Here is a 17,172-nt window from a genome sequence, read left to right as displayed (position 1 = left end):
TCCAGGTTACAGTCCCCATCCTGCTGGGTGCTCTTTGCCATGTCCTTTGTCCATGCCGAGCTCCGCACCGGGAGGAGCTTACGTTAGTGCTGCAGTTGTACGGAGAGCCTCTGTATCTGCTCGTGCATGCCACAGCACTCATGTGAGCTGGTAGCATTGTCTCAGCCAGCGGCAGGTCAAGGCTTCTTAGTATAGAAAAATCAGAGAACGAGTGGCTAAGGCCCAAGGTGTTGGTGGTCCACTCCTACCAAAGACAGAAGGATCTGGGGTGCAAAAATAGGAAGGAGAGACTCGGAGAACTATTTCTTCTGTGCCTGCTTCCCAAAGCAGTGGAGAGGGAATATAGAAAGGAATAATTACAACCTCCCACAACTGACTGGTCTTCCTTACAGCTTTTCCCAGTAGTAGTTGCCTTACTATCCGTGCCAGGCCTCCACTGAGAGAAGCCACTAGTTTTGATTTCCAGGGTCTTTTAGTAGGCAAAGTGAGCACAAGGCCATAGGTACTCTGGCGTCACTAGCAGACTGCTGATGTTGGCATCTGTTTGTTTTATAAACATATAACACATAAGCCCTGCTTTTCACACTTTCATTTCTTGTCTGCTCACCAACACATTGTTGAAATCTTCAATTTACAGCTCTCTGGACTCTCATTTGGTAACAAAAATGTAAGATGAGTTTCCAAAGTTAAACTAAACTTCTCCTGCTATATATTTTCACCTATTTATAAGACAGAACTGATGCAGTACACTCAATGGCTGGATGATATATTGGAGAACTCAAAATATTCAATAACGTAATTTAAAGTACACCTTTTCATTTGTTGCTTTTGTTGCTGTGCTCCTTTTCTATGGCCCCATATCCTTGTAATTTTTTAAGCATAACAGCAACCGTATAGGGATGATATCCAGAGTATTAAGCTACACATAGGTAAGTAACTGAGTGTATACAGAAATATGTGAGAGTGCCTCTAACTTGCTGTGATATGTATATGGAACATTGATGTAAGTATAGTATATTGTGCTTCCTTAGGTCTTGATAGACCCTGTGTCTTATGAGCGCTGGGGAGGAAATACCTTCAATCTTCAAGTGTTCATTTGCAATGGCTACACTTTATTCTTACACAACAGAATTTGGATGGGCACAGAGAAGTCCTTTCCAGTGGTTTTCTTCCCTTGGGTTTGATCCTTCTTCTACCGAAGTCTGTGGCACACTGTCCTTGACAATGTCAACAGAGGCCAAGTGGAGCAATGAAGTACTGGAGTTCTGTTGTGTGCGGCTGTGGGGTTGTCGAGTATGCGTCGCTGTCCTTTGGAAACCACAGAGCCACCTCGGTTTACAGGGCTAGGCTTATTTCATTGTTATCTTTTTAGATGTTACAGAAAAGCAGCTCCTGTTTTTTGGCAGGAAACGCTGCCCCACACCCACTTTAGACTCTTTCCTTCTCTTTCCCTCCTCTCCCATGAGCAAAAACTTTGTCAAGAAAGCACATTTGTTTGGGCCAGGAACAGAGGCAGCTGATACTCAGCTAGTTATTTTGATTGCCTGGCTGGTAGGGGTTGGGGGAACAGATAATGTCAAGATTTCCTCTGCATTCCAGATCTGTTTTCCTCCTACGGTTAGCAGGCGGCAAGTGTGACTTCTCCCACTCAGCTTTTCCCACAGTCAGTAAGACTTATCTGACAACGGAGTTAGTGTCAACTGTCCAAAACTAACTAGGAGATATCTTCCTTTCACCACTCCTGTGCTGTTATTGCTTATCAATGTCACTCTCCAGCTTAAATGACTGGTTAATTTACAGACATACTGAGACAAATTCACTTGTGTTGCAGCTCCGTTGAGTTCAGTGGAATTACACTGGGAACGAGTTTGGCCGTAGGTGTCTGAAAAGCACAAGTGGTAGGAATGTGATACTAACAGAAGCAAGAGCAGTGCGACGGTCAAAACAAAAAGGAAGCCCTGGGCTTTGGCAGGATTCCCATTTCAGATTTCTGGAGTGTGATCCAACAAGGTGTTCATGTTTTACAGCTGGTGCTGCAAGAGAAAAGTTGTTATTCAACAGCAAAACAATTCCAGTGTCTCCACATCAAAACGTACCCCGTGTTAAAAAAGAACAAAAGGAGAAGTAAGTCATAGGATTTCAGAACACAAATTCTATCGAGAATCATGAGGACTGTGCTTTTAAATCTATTAGAGACTTTTAAAAAGACTAGAGTGAAACCGAAACATACTCAACCTGAGATTTTCAAATGAGACTATTAACAAATAGTTAAATACTTAAATCCTATTAAAATTCCACAGAAACAGGAAACATGAGATGGAATTGGTACCTCCAGCTTTACCTACACTCTAAGATGGCTTTCTAAGCACTTCTTCTGTCAAAGGGGAGAGAGAGACATTTTCAGAATGTACCATCTTCTTCAGCTGGATCAAGTCCTCCTCCACAGGTCTGCTGTAGCACCTCTTCCAGGCAGCTGGTTTGGGGTGGAAGGAGTCACCCTCTGAGGGACATCCCTCTCTGTCCCAGCTTCCCACTTCCCTCAGTTCTCTTTTAACAAGGAGTGCCTAAAATTCAAGGAATGGGAATCTTACATCTATTACTTTTGAAATTTTATTAGCATTTCTGATTCACAGATTAAGTTAAAATGAATGAAGTGCAAAACCAAGCATTTTAAAGTTATGTTTAACTCCGTTAATTCAGTTAACCTGGACTAGCAGTGCAAACAGCGAACAGTGTATCCAGAGCACTTTGTTCATTGCTCTGCACACTTCTCTAGACCACGCACATATCCTACCTGCTGTTTTTGTCTCTTATGGTCTTCTAGACTCCCCCACCTCTGTTCATTTTCTCTCCATTTCCTTCTTTGCAAAATCCAGTTTTAGTTTTCCTCCTTACCATTTCCATTCAGTATTCAGTTTCCTCTTAAAGGCACTGCCACTTTACAGTCTGGTTACTCTCCTGCTCATGATGCCTTACAGCGGTCTTCCTTCCTTCCTTCTCTTCCTTCTGCCTCTCCTGTTGCCTCCACTCCATACCTCTATGATGTTCTCCAGAGCTTCTTAGTCCTCTTTAGTTCTCAGTGAAATGGGCAAATGGCTCTGCAGGCTCTCTAAAGCCGTGCATAATACTCCCTCTCTACCCTTGCAATCAAAACAATTTCTTCCTTTTCCTTCTGCCAGTTAATGGACCTATCATGATCTATCATGACATCACCCATGGGTTATGTCTCCTTGACTGGCTGAGGATTAGCCAACTTTCTGTGTAGTAAGAAGCAAGATTTAAAAACTGAGGACCAAAAGCTGAACTGCCAGATTCCTGTTTATGCCTTTAAATAAATCACCTGATTTTCAGAAAGGATTTCAGAAGTGGCTGATGAGTGGTAACCACTTCTGAAAATCAGACAGTGACTTAGGGTGTAAGACTTAGGGACATATAGTTTTTAAAATTGTGAAATTTTTGTGCCTGGGCAGAGTATTTCCAGACTTAATGCCCGGATGTGAGTGCATTCTGGAGTCCTCTTTGTAAATAAAAGATGAAGCACTGTCAGAAAAGGAGCTAAAAGTGGAAGTGTTGGAATACACTCATCAGGTTCAGCTGTCCAAGGCAGCTAGAATGATACCCATATTTAAAGATGAAAAGAAGTCATTGTGGGCAGCGAAAATAATTACAGCTTCCCATATTAATTATCATATATGTTTCTGAAAAAAAACAAAGCAAGCTGTAATACGCCTAGATGAGAATACAGATGTAGGATCCAGTATGGCTCTGTAAAAAAGACAAGAGAAACAGCTTTTGCACAGGAAAACAGGAAGAGATAAAACTTATCTAGGCTTTCCAAACTAATATTCCAGAGATCTTCAAAATAGAGAGGAAATAATGTGAGAAATCAGTGTGGGAAGGAAATTTTGGTCATAGAACATAAACTTTATAAAAGATCTAAAGACACCCAAATTAAACTTGTCAGTTTTCAGAATGAAGAGAGGCTAATAATAGGTTGCCTAAAAGATTTTTACTAGGACAAGTATCATTTAAAGCGTCATTATCTTGACAAGTGAGTGAACAGATGGCAAAATCTGTAGCAAACTCAAGATTTCCTAGGGTACTAAAGATTAGAAAGATTTCTGAGAACCAAATTCAAATCACCAAAGCGAGGTGATTTGACAACCTCAAAGCAGATGGGATTTCAATTTACCTAAGTGTGAGGTAATGCTCAGGAATGATCTGAAGCGTTCACTGATACTGCGTACTTAATGAAGTGTTACCAGTTCAGAAAAATACCTAGGCAACATTATGGACAGCTTAATTAAAACAGCTCAGTGAAAACAGCTGTTCAATTTGCAGCGCTAGTTGTGAAAGCAAATAAAATGCTAATTTATATGAACCGTAAAGAACAGCGCTGATATTATTATAATGTCGTCATATAAATTCAGGGAGCTATATCACAGTGACGTCCAGAATTGTCAACATTACAAAACTGTCCTCAAAAAGAAACATTCAGAGAAGTCAGTAAAGGATGATAGGCAAGGAAGATACAATCATTTTACTTAACTAATGAAAAAATGTTGTGGCACTAAATTCCTACTCACCCTTAAGTCATAGGGATATGCAATGAACGCAAGATACAGAACAAGCGGCACCCTCGTGCTGGAACCTGTTCCCCCAATTAATGAGGATCATCAAATCAGCAAGAAATGGAGGGCTTTATGCTCCTATATTCTTAAGAAGCATGATGGGAGTGAACAGGGAAAGGGAATTACCCACAGTGGATGAAATTTTTCAGTGAAGCATATGGGAATTTTTACAATTACTTCAGCAAGTCAAGAACTTCACCATTAATGTGAGATTGTCACTAGTGTTTGGTCTAAATTGTGGTTTGTTTTCTTTTAAAGAATGATTAGAGCAGTTCTTGTAGGAAGGGAGGCTGTCCCTGGTGATTATTGATAAGACCTTCAGTTTCATCAATTCTCCATTAAAAGGGTAATTTATACCTGTACAAAGTAGAGTAAGAGCCTACTGTTACTTGCTAGGAGTACATACAGCCCATTTCACATTTATCCTGCCCAGCTATAAAAGATGAGCTATAGGACAGGAGGGAGGTGGATAAATCCAAATCTATTTAAGTCCTAAAGGAGGATAATGTTTTCCAGATGAAATGGTATTCTTTATGACTTGACTGACAGCAGTGAACTACTTTAGATCACTGCAAAACCATTTAGCAACATTTCAAAATAGAAATTGGGAATAGCCTCCAATTTGAGGCATAAAAAGACTAGGTTTTGGTTTTCATATTTACTTCTTATACTTTTTTCCCCTTTAGCAGTGACATTCACTAAAATATTTTTAAGGCCTGAACTCTGAAACTATGTATCTGATAATTTTGATCAAATTAACATCAAGGATTATTTAGTATAAATATTCTCTGTCAGGTAAATTAACTGATCTCCTGTCTCAAAAACTAACACTGTGTAAGATCCTGCTGAGTTATAATCCCTTTAGCACCTACTCTCCAAGCAATTTTCATGGATTTTTGTAACGTAAATGATTCAAAAAATTTCCCTGAAATGTAGAACAGTGTCAGGTAATTACTACTGAACAGATTTATGTCAGCACAAAATGACAAAAAGCTGTTGAGATGAGTCTGCATGACAGTAGTGTAAGTAAACAATATAAGCAACATCTGTACCTGCAGCACCATAAAGGAGTTCCAACATCATCCATAGGAACTAATTTCACTAGAAACCGTTGGAAGGCTGAAAACAAACTTTGGAAGCAGCAATACATACAAGCAAAATAACAACTTTTTCTTGCCTTCTCGAACAGTGCTAAATGCATATCTCCTTCATTTGCATGGCACTTAATTGAAGTCAAGGGGAATTGTGTTTGTGGAGTCTCAAAAAAGTGTCTATTAATAATAAGAGGGGGAGTCAGGCCAGCTGGAATACAGTGCTCCAAGGGAGTGCAAGGGGGAGGTGAAGCCTGCTCTGTTCTTTCTGGAATCAACTTTCCAAGTAATACTAAATAAAAAAGATGGCCCTTTCTGGAAAGCAAGTGGTGGCATTATCAGTAGAGAGCAGTGGCTGTGACCTCTGTCATCGTTCTGGTCACATCACTGTACACAGCAGCAGGTGATGGGGAAACACCTCCTCAAGCTCTCTCTGCCTTTGGTATGCTGGGCCAGCTACAGAGCAGTCCCTGCTGTTGCCTTTCTTGGGAATTAAGTTGCTTTACCAAGTACTGCTTTCAATCTCAAACGAGAAAAGAAAAATATCTTAATATTTTCTAGCTTTCTCCCATGGTGTTTAATGTTACTATTTATATAATAGTAATTTAATGTCACTATTAAAATTCAGTTCTGTGAAAAGCAAATGGGTGCATAGCATAGATTTTTTGCCTCTTGCATGCAGAAGTTGGAGTCTATTTGGAAGACCACAATAAGTTATGCTTTGCATGGTGGACTATTTCATTTCTCACAGTTGAATTCTTTTACATAGACTATAATTATAAAGCAGCACATCAGTGCTCTCATAAAGTCCGCTGCCTACTATGCAGTGACACCTTATAGCTTACCTCTCTGTGCATATATGGAGTATAGTCCACATAAAAATATACCGTAGCTTTGTTTCCAAGATACTGAATCTTGAATGAAATTACGCCATTATGCAAACCCCCTCAACCTACATGCAAAAGGCAGGAAGAGTGTAAGCAAAACTAAGGTGAAGAAGCTACAAATTTGGTGTCACAAGTATGTTTTGGACCTGCAGTTCACAGCTATGCTTTTGCCTGCCTGATTATATGAAGCCATTACTGAAGCAATATTGGACTTCTTTTGATAACTTTTTTCTCCAAAGCTTTCTGTAATGGTTTCAAGGGCAGTACTACAGGCCTGTTCATGTTTCAACCAAAAAAAGTAAAACTCTCAGCGCCTCACAGTAAACCGCTCTCTGCGCAGCTCTAAAAACTGAAACTGCAGTTGTTACTGCTGACTTGTTAATATAACACAGACATCGACATTTCCTGGTTACTGTAAACACTGAAATGCTTTTGGAGTTAATGGAATACAGGTGCTGCCTGACACTACCAAAATGTTCTCACAGAAACAGAGACATTTTTGGATAGAAAAAGCTTGCAGATCCACCTAGTCCAGCCCCTTCTTCACAGCATGAATATCCTGCTTCTCAGCGGGAATACCCAGATATGTTAAATGTCATGAAACGAGCATTCTTCCTAAGCTTAAGCTCCTTTATACTAGCAGGAACGGCCATACCACTTAGCCTGCTGGAACAGAGAGTTCTGTAATGCCAGAGCCGGGTGATGGAGTGGGCTTAGGCAGGCTCTGAGCCGTCTGGGAAACCCTCCCAATGGGGCTGTGAGAAATGATGCTTACAATCGAATCGCCACCAGCCTTCACTTCGAATGAGACTCAGACAATACTGCGAACAGCCGATGGGCCCTTCTTTACTGTAGAAGCAAGAAGAAATTTAAAGTCAGCCTTAATGATTCAAGATCCTGTAGAACTGTTTAGGTTAATAGGGGTTGGCTTGGGCCTCAGCCAAATTTTGATTCTGGTCATTATAATCTGCCTACCTGAAATTCTATCCCCTGTTGCAACTGGCCACAACATTCTTTATTTCCTGTCCAAAAACGTTAGTAGCATTGCGTTTAAATTCTATTAAATATATATTTTTAAAATCTGTTAAATAAGTTAAAATAGTAGCTGTGTGACCAGTAATGAAGGAAGCTCTGTAAAAATCCATAGCTTGCTATATATTGTTACTTGGCCATATGCTCCCATCAGTCAGTAGCCTGATTACTAGGAAAGTGTGTGTGCACAGGAGTATTTGTGTATCTGAAAAAGGTTCTTATTCTTATAAGTAAATTGGTTTAGGGAACAATTCCGTTGCATTGTTGTTAGAACCTGTTGTCAAGATTGATCATGTTTTCCTGTGTAATCCAGGAGAATTATAAAAAAAAGAACAAGCTCCCAGGTCTCTGAACCAATATCCAGATATGGTGTGTGCTAAATTGCCACTGACTGCTGCGAGGCTTTTTTACACAAATGTTCCAATTATTTCTACTGTGATGGTAATAACAGTTGGAAGTTTGGAAAAAAAAAAAAAATCTTGGTTTAGACAAGGTCCCAATACAATATTAAGGAAATGAGCACTTTGAGAGCAAAGAAAGATGTAGTTTAAAATAATATAGTTTTGTCAAGCAACTAAAAAGGAGGGGAAGAATCAGACACCAGAAGCTGGAATGAGAAGAACAGGGACAATATTCTGTGCTGAGACATTTCGTGTTTCAACATAGCTGTTCGCTTTTTCAAGGGCATTAATCACCTCAAAATTTCAAGCTCTGCTGCAGTGAAAAACCACTATATCTACACACATAAAATGTATTCCACTTTCCCAGTTGCTTAATCGTTGAAGAATTGGCTGTTTCTACAGTGACCAGCTTTGCCCAGCCCAAGCTTTCATATCTGCAACATACTGTATTTTAAAGATGTCCACAGAGCATCTTACGAAAGGGAGTGAAAGTTTATTGGCACTTGGTTTGTTTTGTCCATTCTTCTCCTCTGCTTTCTGAGAAATGTGCAAGGGCTTTTGTGGCTGCAATTCTTCAGAATTTCAGTAGAAGCGCTCTGTTTACTCAGACAGTAATCCATCCAATGATCATTTGTGCCACAGTTACCTCCCTGTCCCCTTTTTCACCATTCTCACAGGACAGAGCATCCTCCTACCTGTCACACAGGGCCTTCACCTGGAGTTCATCATTCTCCTGTGACAACTTAGGCTGAGTTAAGGAGACAAGATCGGAGAAGTAGAGGGGTTATTAAAAAATAATCTGCAAGAGCTAGATACAACTAGGATGTGAGATGGAGAGAAAAGTCCAAGTTAAGGTTGGCCAGAATGTGAAAATCCTGCTCCGTGGTAAAACCAGGAAAATGGCAGTTATTTTCCAGAAAAACTGACATTTTTTCTAATTTTTATTCTGTAAGAAATGATTTTTTTGTCAGAAGGAGTTTTCCAGTTGAAAATTCATGGTTGCTCTAGGAAGAAATTTCATCCCATGTTTACCATCTCATCTTTGTTCTCACTTACTCTGCCTTGATAGACACAATCTGGTCTACTTCAGTGCATCCCAAATGCAAATACTCTGGCAGTTCTCTGCTGTCACTATTCATTGCAGTTCATCCTGCCTTTATGTTGCATCAAGTGGAGGCTACTTGGCTTAAGGCTGAAGGCCCTTCCCTTCCCTATCTGTCATTTGTTCAATATTAAAAGCTTGATTCCCACAGTCTGTCTGTACAGGATGCCAGCTTTCGTTGTCTACTCATTACGTTTTCAAATACACATTTGCAGGCTTTCTCTAAAAGAGCCCCTCATGCTTGGGAGTTGGTCCTCTGAATATGTAACGATACCACATTAACCTCCTTGGAGACCCTCGTGCTAACTCGCTTTGCATCAGTGCCTCCAAAACCTAATACTGGTGTGCTAACACCAGTAGTTACTACGCTGGCCAGTATTGTTTTATTGTTCTCTTGTACTCCACCCTTCCTACCCCAATTAGCTCTTCTCTCCACTGGTGTCTTGTTTTATATTTAGTTTGTAATCTCCTGAGGGCAAGGATTGTACTTTTGCTCCATCCAGTTTCTGGTTCTAAGTGTATTGATAATACCCTTTATTAATAATAATAATAATAAAGTACCATCCTCTGTACGAATAGAAGAAAAGCTTAATTCCCCCCATCCCCTCCATGCCAGTTTTAGCAAGGGAGAGGGAGCAGAGTCAAACAGCAGATACTTTGTTACTGTAGTCTGTATCTGAGCATACTTAGAGCCTTTCACAGTGACTACTGCAAGAAGTCCAGTTTATTTCAGCATTAATCACTGTGAACAAAAGTGAAAGAATTTGGCCCCGACTAATGAAAGCCAGCAGTGCTCTGCTGTTGGCAAAGTGCGAAGTGATCCTTTCCCAGAGCTTCAGAAAGCTGAAATGGAGAAGGATGAACAGATAGGTGCCAATCTCTTGATAAACGGGGAAAGAGTGAAACTGCTTTATAATTGATCCTCATTAAAGCTACCTTAAAATGATGATAATTTGCATATGTAAATAACAAGCAAGGAGCGAGTGCCAGGGAACAAGCTGGAACATTTTGTCCTCATTCACAATGATTCTTTTCTCTATCCAAAATGTTTGTTTGTTTACTTAGATGTCAAAGAGGACACCTACTCATATGCCCTTGGTGCTTTTCACATAACTTCAACCACAGAATTAGTATGCAATTCACTGTAGTCTGCTATTAGGAAAACAAGCAATGGAAAACCTCAAATCTGTTCTTCCCTTCCAGTGGTAACCCAGACTGACAACATCACATTCAGGACATTTAGCCTGTGTTAGAAAACAAATTCCAGAGCTCTAGGACCCGCAAAGAGATAAAGATCATTGCCAAAGTTATAAATATTACTTGATGTATTTATATTTAGGCTGTCTGAGCTACTATTTGAAGCTACAAAAGCACAGCAACATCATTTTGAGTATAATAAACTTCAAGAATCTTCATTAATTTACAGTCAGTTCCTGAAGAATTAGATGTATTATAAAATTTGGTATTGCACTGATTAGCATCAGACTGCATCAGTGATCCTGTAGTACTAATTGATTTCCTCTTTTGCTTTATTATTGCTTTTTAAGAGATACAAGTGTAAGGAGCTTGTGTCCACTAAACAGCATGCAGTAACCAAGGATGTACTCTTCTCACATTTTCCTCTGCAAGACGTATCCTGTTTTGCCCTTCTATAAGCAGACAAATATTGTGAAGTGGTTAAACAAAAAATCCTGACTCACCGTAATTAAGGACTAGAGGGAAAAAAGGAAAGAAGTTGTACTTTTATCGTAGTCTTTCAGTAGTTCACAAATTGCAGACCAAGATGTAGTTATTTTTCTTTTTCCTTAGGCCTGATTCTCTTCTTACCAGATGCATGGGAGTTTTTACAGTGACTTTATTAGGACTAGATCAGGCTGCATAATGGAATCTGTAACAAATTAAAAACACACTGCTAATTAGAGGCCAGATTATTATGTAGTATCAATTAACTTGGCATTTAATTACCATGGTGATTGGGAGGAACTATAAATTGCTAAATATATAATTAGAACATCAGACTTCTGTGCCACAATGGCATCAGAGCATGGGTGTAATTAGCTTAGATTTTCCCCCATTTTACATGCTTGCAAGATTTTAAGACAGACAAATACCACTTTCATTCCTGCCAATATTCTGTTATCAATGAGAAAAGACAAATATCGTAGTTCAGCTTCTTCTAAGGCAACTGGGAATTTCCTCCTTTCTGTTCATCATATACAGTGTTTTTATTGCAATTACTCTGAACAGAACCATTTTGGCGTGACTAGTATCAAGCAGGAAAACTGCTGTTTCTGTAGAAAATGTGCTTTCCTTTCCTTTCCCCCAGAAAAGTTATCCATCTTGTTCAGGATGTCAAAATGTTTCAAGCTGTGGACAAGAGCACTAATCAATTGGCTACTTATGCACTTAACCAATAGATGAAAATGCATGGAGGGGGACCAGAACTTTACCATTTAGTCACGCTTTCTAACATCCTAAAAGGAAGTGAAACATCTTTGACCTATGAATGATCCCTAACGCATACCTTTCTTCAAGCAGGTTGTGTAGAACAGCTCTTATTGTAAATGCTACTACTAGGTGTAATACATCAAAAATACCTGTGTTGGTAACTTGACTTCTGAACAGCTGACTATGATTAAAGGCATAAAATAGGAATGGGCCAGTTGCTGCAGGAGATATTTTCTCATGACTCAATAGCAGTGTTTTCTTTGGGGAGAAAAGTGCAGTATCTGATCTTGCTGCTGGATTTAGTTTTCCACAATAAAGTACCTGAAATTAGTAAGATTTTTGTCAGTGCCTGCCACAGAGTTTGGTCTAGGCTTGCCAGTTCACTTCTGCTGCTGATTATGAAATACAGCTGTATCACTGGAGTTTATCTTAGTAACCTGCGGTGAGATAACATGGCTACATTCTGGCCATCATAGAAAGCAACTGAAGAAGGGGACATCTATCTTCCAGACAGGCTGGACACGGTAAGAGGGTGCATTCAAGTGTGGCTGCCAGAAGAGCACTGTTGAAGGTTACAGTACTGGCTGACAGGGACTGGCGTTTGTGGATAGTGCCACAGCAGTATGATACAAAACCTTCAAAACTTGATTTTATGATTTCACCTTTAGACTGTGTGTCACTGCTGATCTTTACAGGGCAGTTGAGTACAATGGCAGAAATTAATTTCTCATCTCTGCCTGGTTCCTAGTGGATAGGAGCCCGTGGCAGAAAACAGACATCGTAGGTCTTATGTACCTGTAATGGCTGTGTTGGTAGGGAATTAAATAAAGTGAGGCAGAGGTCAGAGGCAGATTTACAGGGCAGAGGAGCTGATTGTAGGAACTGTAATCCTCTCTTCTCCCATTAACATCAGCAGGTGTTTGCTCTGGATCATGGGATGTGGGAGTATTTACACAATTATGCTGTCCCCCTTCCAGATCTTGGATGCATCCGTCCCTGGAAGGCATCCCTTTTCTCTGTAAGAGTTCGTCCAGTCATTTGGAGGACATTGTAGCTGGAATTGCAGGAAGAGGAGTGACATACAACATCTTCACAAGTTCTGGGCAGGCACATTGTCTCCCCTATATCAGATAGAGTAGTTTAAGATGAACCTTTTAAGATGAACCTTTTAAGAACAGGGACAATGGAAAACAAATTCACATCAGAGAGTAAGCAGAAGACATTATTAAAACTGAGTGGTAACATGGAATACATCTGTTTGTTTGCTTTTAGCTTCTATGGGTATTGCTGACATTGCAGTTATGGTTTTAATTTAAACAAGACAGGGATATCGATAATGTTTAACATGACTGCTTTACCAGGGCATTCAGCTGTTTCAGTGTATGGCACTCACTTTCAGGAACATCAGCCTCTTCATTGTACATCACGAATACTCTGCAAAAAGAGTAAGCAATAGGTAGTGGTTTGTGACTAAATGAAATGAAGCCCCTGTTGTCCTTCTCAGCTATCAAACTCTGCTGCCGGTCGTGCTGGGGACCATCCACTCTGCAAGAGGCCAGGGTAGGGAAGGGCCACTGTTACAACAGTATTTCCCAGGTCACAGAGGAAGGAGAGACCCAAAATTGGTTTTCTAAATGGGATAAAGGCCCTGATGTTGCTTTCTGGCTCGTCTAGGGATGGAGGAATTGGGATTCCTTTTAGTCTGTAAATGTGTGCAAAAAGTGCCTGCCAGGGTTTAGTTTTGAAACCTTTTAGGAGTGTAAGAGCTTGTTAGAGAAGAGGAGATGATGCAGGGGGGTGGAAGGGATGAAGCAGGGGGAGGGAGGCGAGAGGTAAGTGGGTGGAATGCAGAGAAAGTGGGAAAGAAATGGGAGAGGCTGTATTGCGAGGACTGGGGCTTGAGCTCGGGTGGAGAGTTGATAAACAGAGACCTCGGAAAAAACAATTTTCTTTTGGCAAAAGTCGCGGCGTGGGTCTCCACAGCTTCCCGAGAAAAAGGCAGCCCGCTGCGAGCCAGGTTTTCTGTCACCTCGTGGCGGGTGATCTCGCTCTGGAGCGGCAGATGCCGGCTCTTCGCGGCGGGACTCCCGCAGAGCTGGGCGGCAGGGCTGGGGTGGCGGCTGGCGGCTCCCGGTCGCTGTCCAGAGGCCACGAAGCCTGGCCGGGGCCGGTGGCCCCGGGCGCGCTGAGGCGGGCAGCGGGAGGCGGCGAGCGGGCAGCCCACGGCTGGGCGCTGACAGCAGAGCGGCCGGGGAGCGCTTGGCCGGACAGTTCCCAAATGAAGGGTCGCAGGACAAGCGGGGTCCCGAAATCTAGGCGCGGGGCCGCGAGGCTTGCGGTGGCCCGGGCCGTCGTTGGCGCCTCAGCCCGAGGGGCGCGGGGTCCCGGCCGGGCCGGAGGGCGGGGGCGGCCATTTCCCGCCGCCGGCCCCTCACGGGCAGCGGCTGGGGAGACCCTCGCGCCGGGGCGGCCGCGGCCTTCAGGCGGGGCCGACGACCCGCCTCGCTTTGTGGGGCAGGAGCCGGGCCGGACCCCGGGGCACCTTCCCCGCCCCGCGGGGGCTGAGGCGCGGGGGAGGGAAGGAGGGAGGAGGGCGGCGAGGCGCCGGGCGCGGGACGGGGCGCTGAGGAAGGCTGGCGGCGACGCTGCTGCCCCGGGGGCCGGGGCGGGGGCGGGCGGCGTGCCAGGCGGCGCTCAGGTGAAGGGGCCGCCCGCCCGGAGCGGCGGTGACGCGGGCTGCGGAGCGGCGGGGCTGCCCCGCGGCCCCATGTGGCCGCCGCCGCCCGTCCCCGGCGAGGGGAGCCGCCGCCGGCGCTGAGCGGGGCTGCCCGGGGCGGCATGCGGAGCCGCCGAGGATGAGCAGCCACCGCCGCCCGGCCAAGGCGCAGCTCCGGAGGTCGCTGAGCGAGCAGCTGCGGGACTCCACCGCCAAAGCCTGGGACTTGCTGTGGAGAAATGTCCGGGAGCGGCGGCTCGCAGGTCAGTCCCGCCGCGCCGCGGCTGCCGCTACCTGCCTGTGGCCGCCTGAGGGGAGCGCCTGGGGGGCACCTACCCCGCTGTCGCCGCCGCGCCGGAGCGTGGAGACCTCGGGGCATCTGCTCGGGCGGGACGGAGAGCGCCCCGGCACCGCCTCAGCTACCGGCACGGATGCGGTTGGCAGTCGCCGGGCAGGTCGGGCTGCAGGCAAGAGCCGGGGTGCAGGCAGGTCGGACCCCCCCCCCCCCCAAGCCCCGTGCAGGCAGCACCTGCCCGGGTCCCGGCGGGCACGGTGGGGATGGTGCCACAAGCAGTCGGGCTCAGGGCTAAACCTGGAGGTAGCCCCACGTCGGTGGCACCTTCTGAGCATCTCAGAAATCAAGAGGGTTGACTGCCTCCGGGAAGCGGGCTCACTTGCTTGTCTGATCAGTTTTCTAAGTCACTTGCAGGTCCAGGTTGGTTCCTCGTAGGGTTTGCCTGTGAGGAGGACCTCAACTCCCAAAGAAAAATGGTTTGTTTCATTTCAGGCGCTTTTATAGCTTTCGGTCACCTAACTGCTCTGGAGAAGCGGGCTCCTGCAGTCTTACCATTCCAAGGTGGAGACCAGAAGGACACAGAGCAGGGCGGGTGCCCCAGTGGGTCAGGGCATATTTAGAGCGCTGTTATTGCAGCAGCACATTCACTTTATACATGCAAACATACAGCTAATTTGTATTTGTAAAATACTTAATGAATTAAAAGATCTGTAGGGTACCTGCAAGTGCAAGGTAGAGTTATTATACTGGAAAACAATACATCAAGATTTATGAGCAGAATCATGTATAATGAAGGCTAATTTGTAAAGATGGATTCCTCTGCCACATCCTACAGCATTGTTAGGAGTTTGGTGACCTTGCCTAGGGCACTGTGACATGCTGGTATTGTATAATACAGAGGTAAATAGTGTGTGATATAGGTCTTTAAACTGTCTCTACAGCACGTTAGTTCTTATGTACATACAATTAAAATAACAGATAAAAATTGCATGGTAATTTTTTGAAAAATGAATCTAAAGTGGGTAGCTTCAATCATTAATTACTAAACCAGCTAATTTTATAGTGTTATGGTTACCCAAAATATTAATCTGTCTTTATATGTAATCTATTTATTCCTATATTAATAGCAGATGCCAGCAGACATTCAGCAAGGATACTGTTGGCTATTTTTTTCTTTTTTGGTCAAAGACAACTATTGCTTGATTGAGCAAAGGACCTGGGCAGGTTGCCATGAAGCTGTAGCCAACTTCTTAAAGCAACTGGGTATTAAAATTGATGGAGTCAGACTTTTTATTTAAGGTGGATAGAATACTAATGTCCTGGGTTTATGCACTGCCATAATTTAAGTGCTATTCATAATATGCTGGTGAGATACTGATACACATGCCCTTTAATTAAATGGATTATCTGACAACATAACAAAATGTGTACAAATAACATCTGTTGATTCCAGAGATGTTCTGTTGTTGAGATGCTTTCATGTCTCTGGCAGTTGTCCTTGTTTTTATATTTATTTGTCCCTCTGGCCCCCATAGCTCCAGTGCGTATTGCTATGCCTCTTCTTCCAGCTTTTGTTAATGAGAAGGCAAGGAATTTAAGCTGATCTAAATGTGTCGTTATTTGCTGGTTGCCAGACCAGCTTCTCCTCCATCACAATAGATCTGATCCCAGTCAGGTGGAGAGTTGTACAAGTTTCCTTTTTTTTCTCAAAGTTGACATTGTAGTTCAGCCCTGGCTGACAGTCAGAGCAGCAGTGTAACTGGTAACTAGCGTTTAAGAGCAGTGACCGAAACAAAACGCAGTTTTAACCATCAATGTGCTGACATATTCCAACCATCAAGCCAAATAAAGACTTGTGATTAAATAATCGTTGTGATGACGGCTTTGCAGGCCCTTACATAGTTACTCTTTTGGTCTGCTTTACTTTTTTATCTATTTGTTAGGGTTTCAGACACCAGTGGCCCGACATATACCTGTAAAGAAAGTAAGCACAAGACAGCTTAATTCATAAAAATGATATAATTGTTGGAGTTGGATGAGACGCTGGGAGGTCTCTAGTCAAGCCTCCGGCTCAGAGCAGGATCAGCACAGGGAGCAGGGCAGGTTGCTCAGGGCTTTCCCCAGTGCTCCTTGGGAAGAGTTTCTGCCCTGATGTCCATGCACTGGAGCAGAGGGCAGCAGTACACGGTTGGGCAGCGGGTGTCTGAGCTGGAGCAAGGAGCTGAACCTTGCCTAGAGCAAGGAGAGAGCTGAACCTTGGCTCGGCCGCTCTCAAAGAGGCAGACAGTGTGGCTGGGTTGCTGTGGAAAGTAAGCTGTGCATAAAAAGACTGCTACAGTGTGCTCCTTCCCTCCCTCCCTCGCCCTTTACAGCAGAGGTGATGAGCAGCAGCCTGGCTCCCGGCGTGCTCCTGGGACAGGGCTGCTCCGTACTGTCTCTTATTCAGGACAGATCTATGGTGCCCAGCAGCTCTTAGTCACTCTTTCTGATTCACTGACCGGGATTTGTTTTTTAAACAATAAGTGTACCCGCTACAGTGCCACAAATGACAGCCTTAGTTTTTCTGTGG

At 43.6% G+C, this 17,172-nt stretch overlaps 1 protein-coding gene across 2 annotated transcripts in view; it reads left to right on the top strand.

The window, feature by feature from the left end:
* The window catches only part of STARD13 (StAR related lipid transfer domain containing 13), a 263,350-nt gene that overhangs the window by 99,811 nt on the left and 146,367 nt on the right, over positions 1-17,172 (top strand). Inside the window, exon 1 of one of the 2 annotated variants that reach the window (XM_050897271.1) lies at positions 14,448-14,571. The exons of the other annotated variant lie outside the window; for it this stretch is intronic. Coding sequence (XP_050753228.1) covers positions 14,448-14,571 — 124 coding nt within the window. Of the gene's footprint in view, positions 1-14,447; positions 14,572-17,172 lie in introns of those variants that run through there. 2 annotated transcript variants of the gene reach the window in all.

This window comes from Gymnogyps californianus, chromosome 1 (genome assembly GCF_018139145.2).
Source record: "Gymnogyps californianus isolate 813 chromosome 1, ASM1813914v2, whole genome shotgun sequence".
NCBI lineage: Eukaryota > Metazoa > Chordata > Aves > Accipitriformes > Cathartidae > Gymnogyps > Gymnogyps californianus.
Note: the sequence above shows the minus strand (reverse complement) of the source record. Positions and strands in the feature narration are given on the sequence as shown.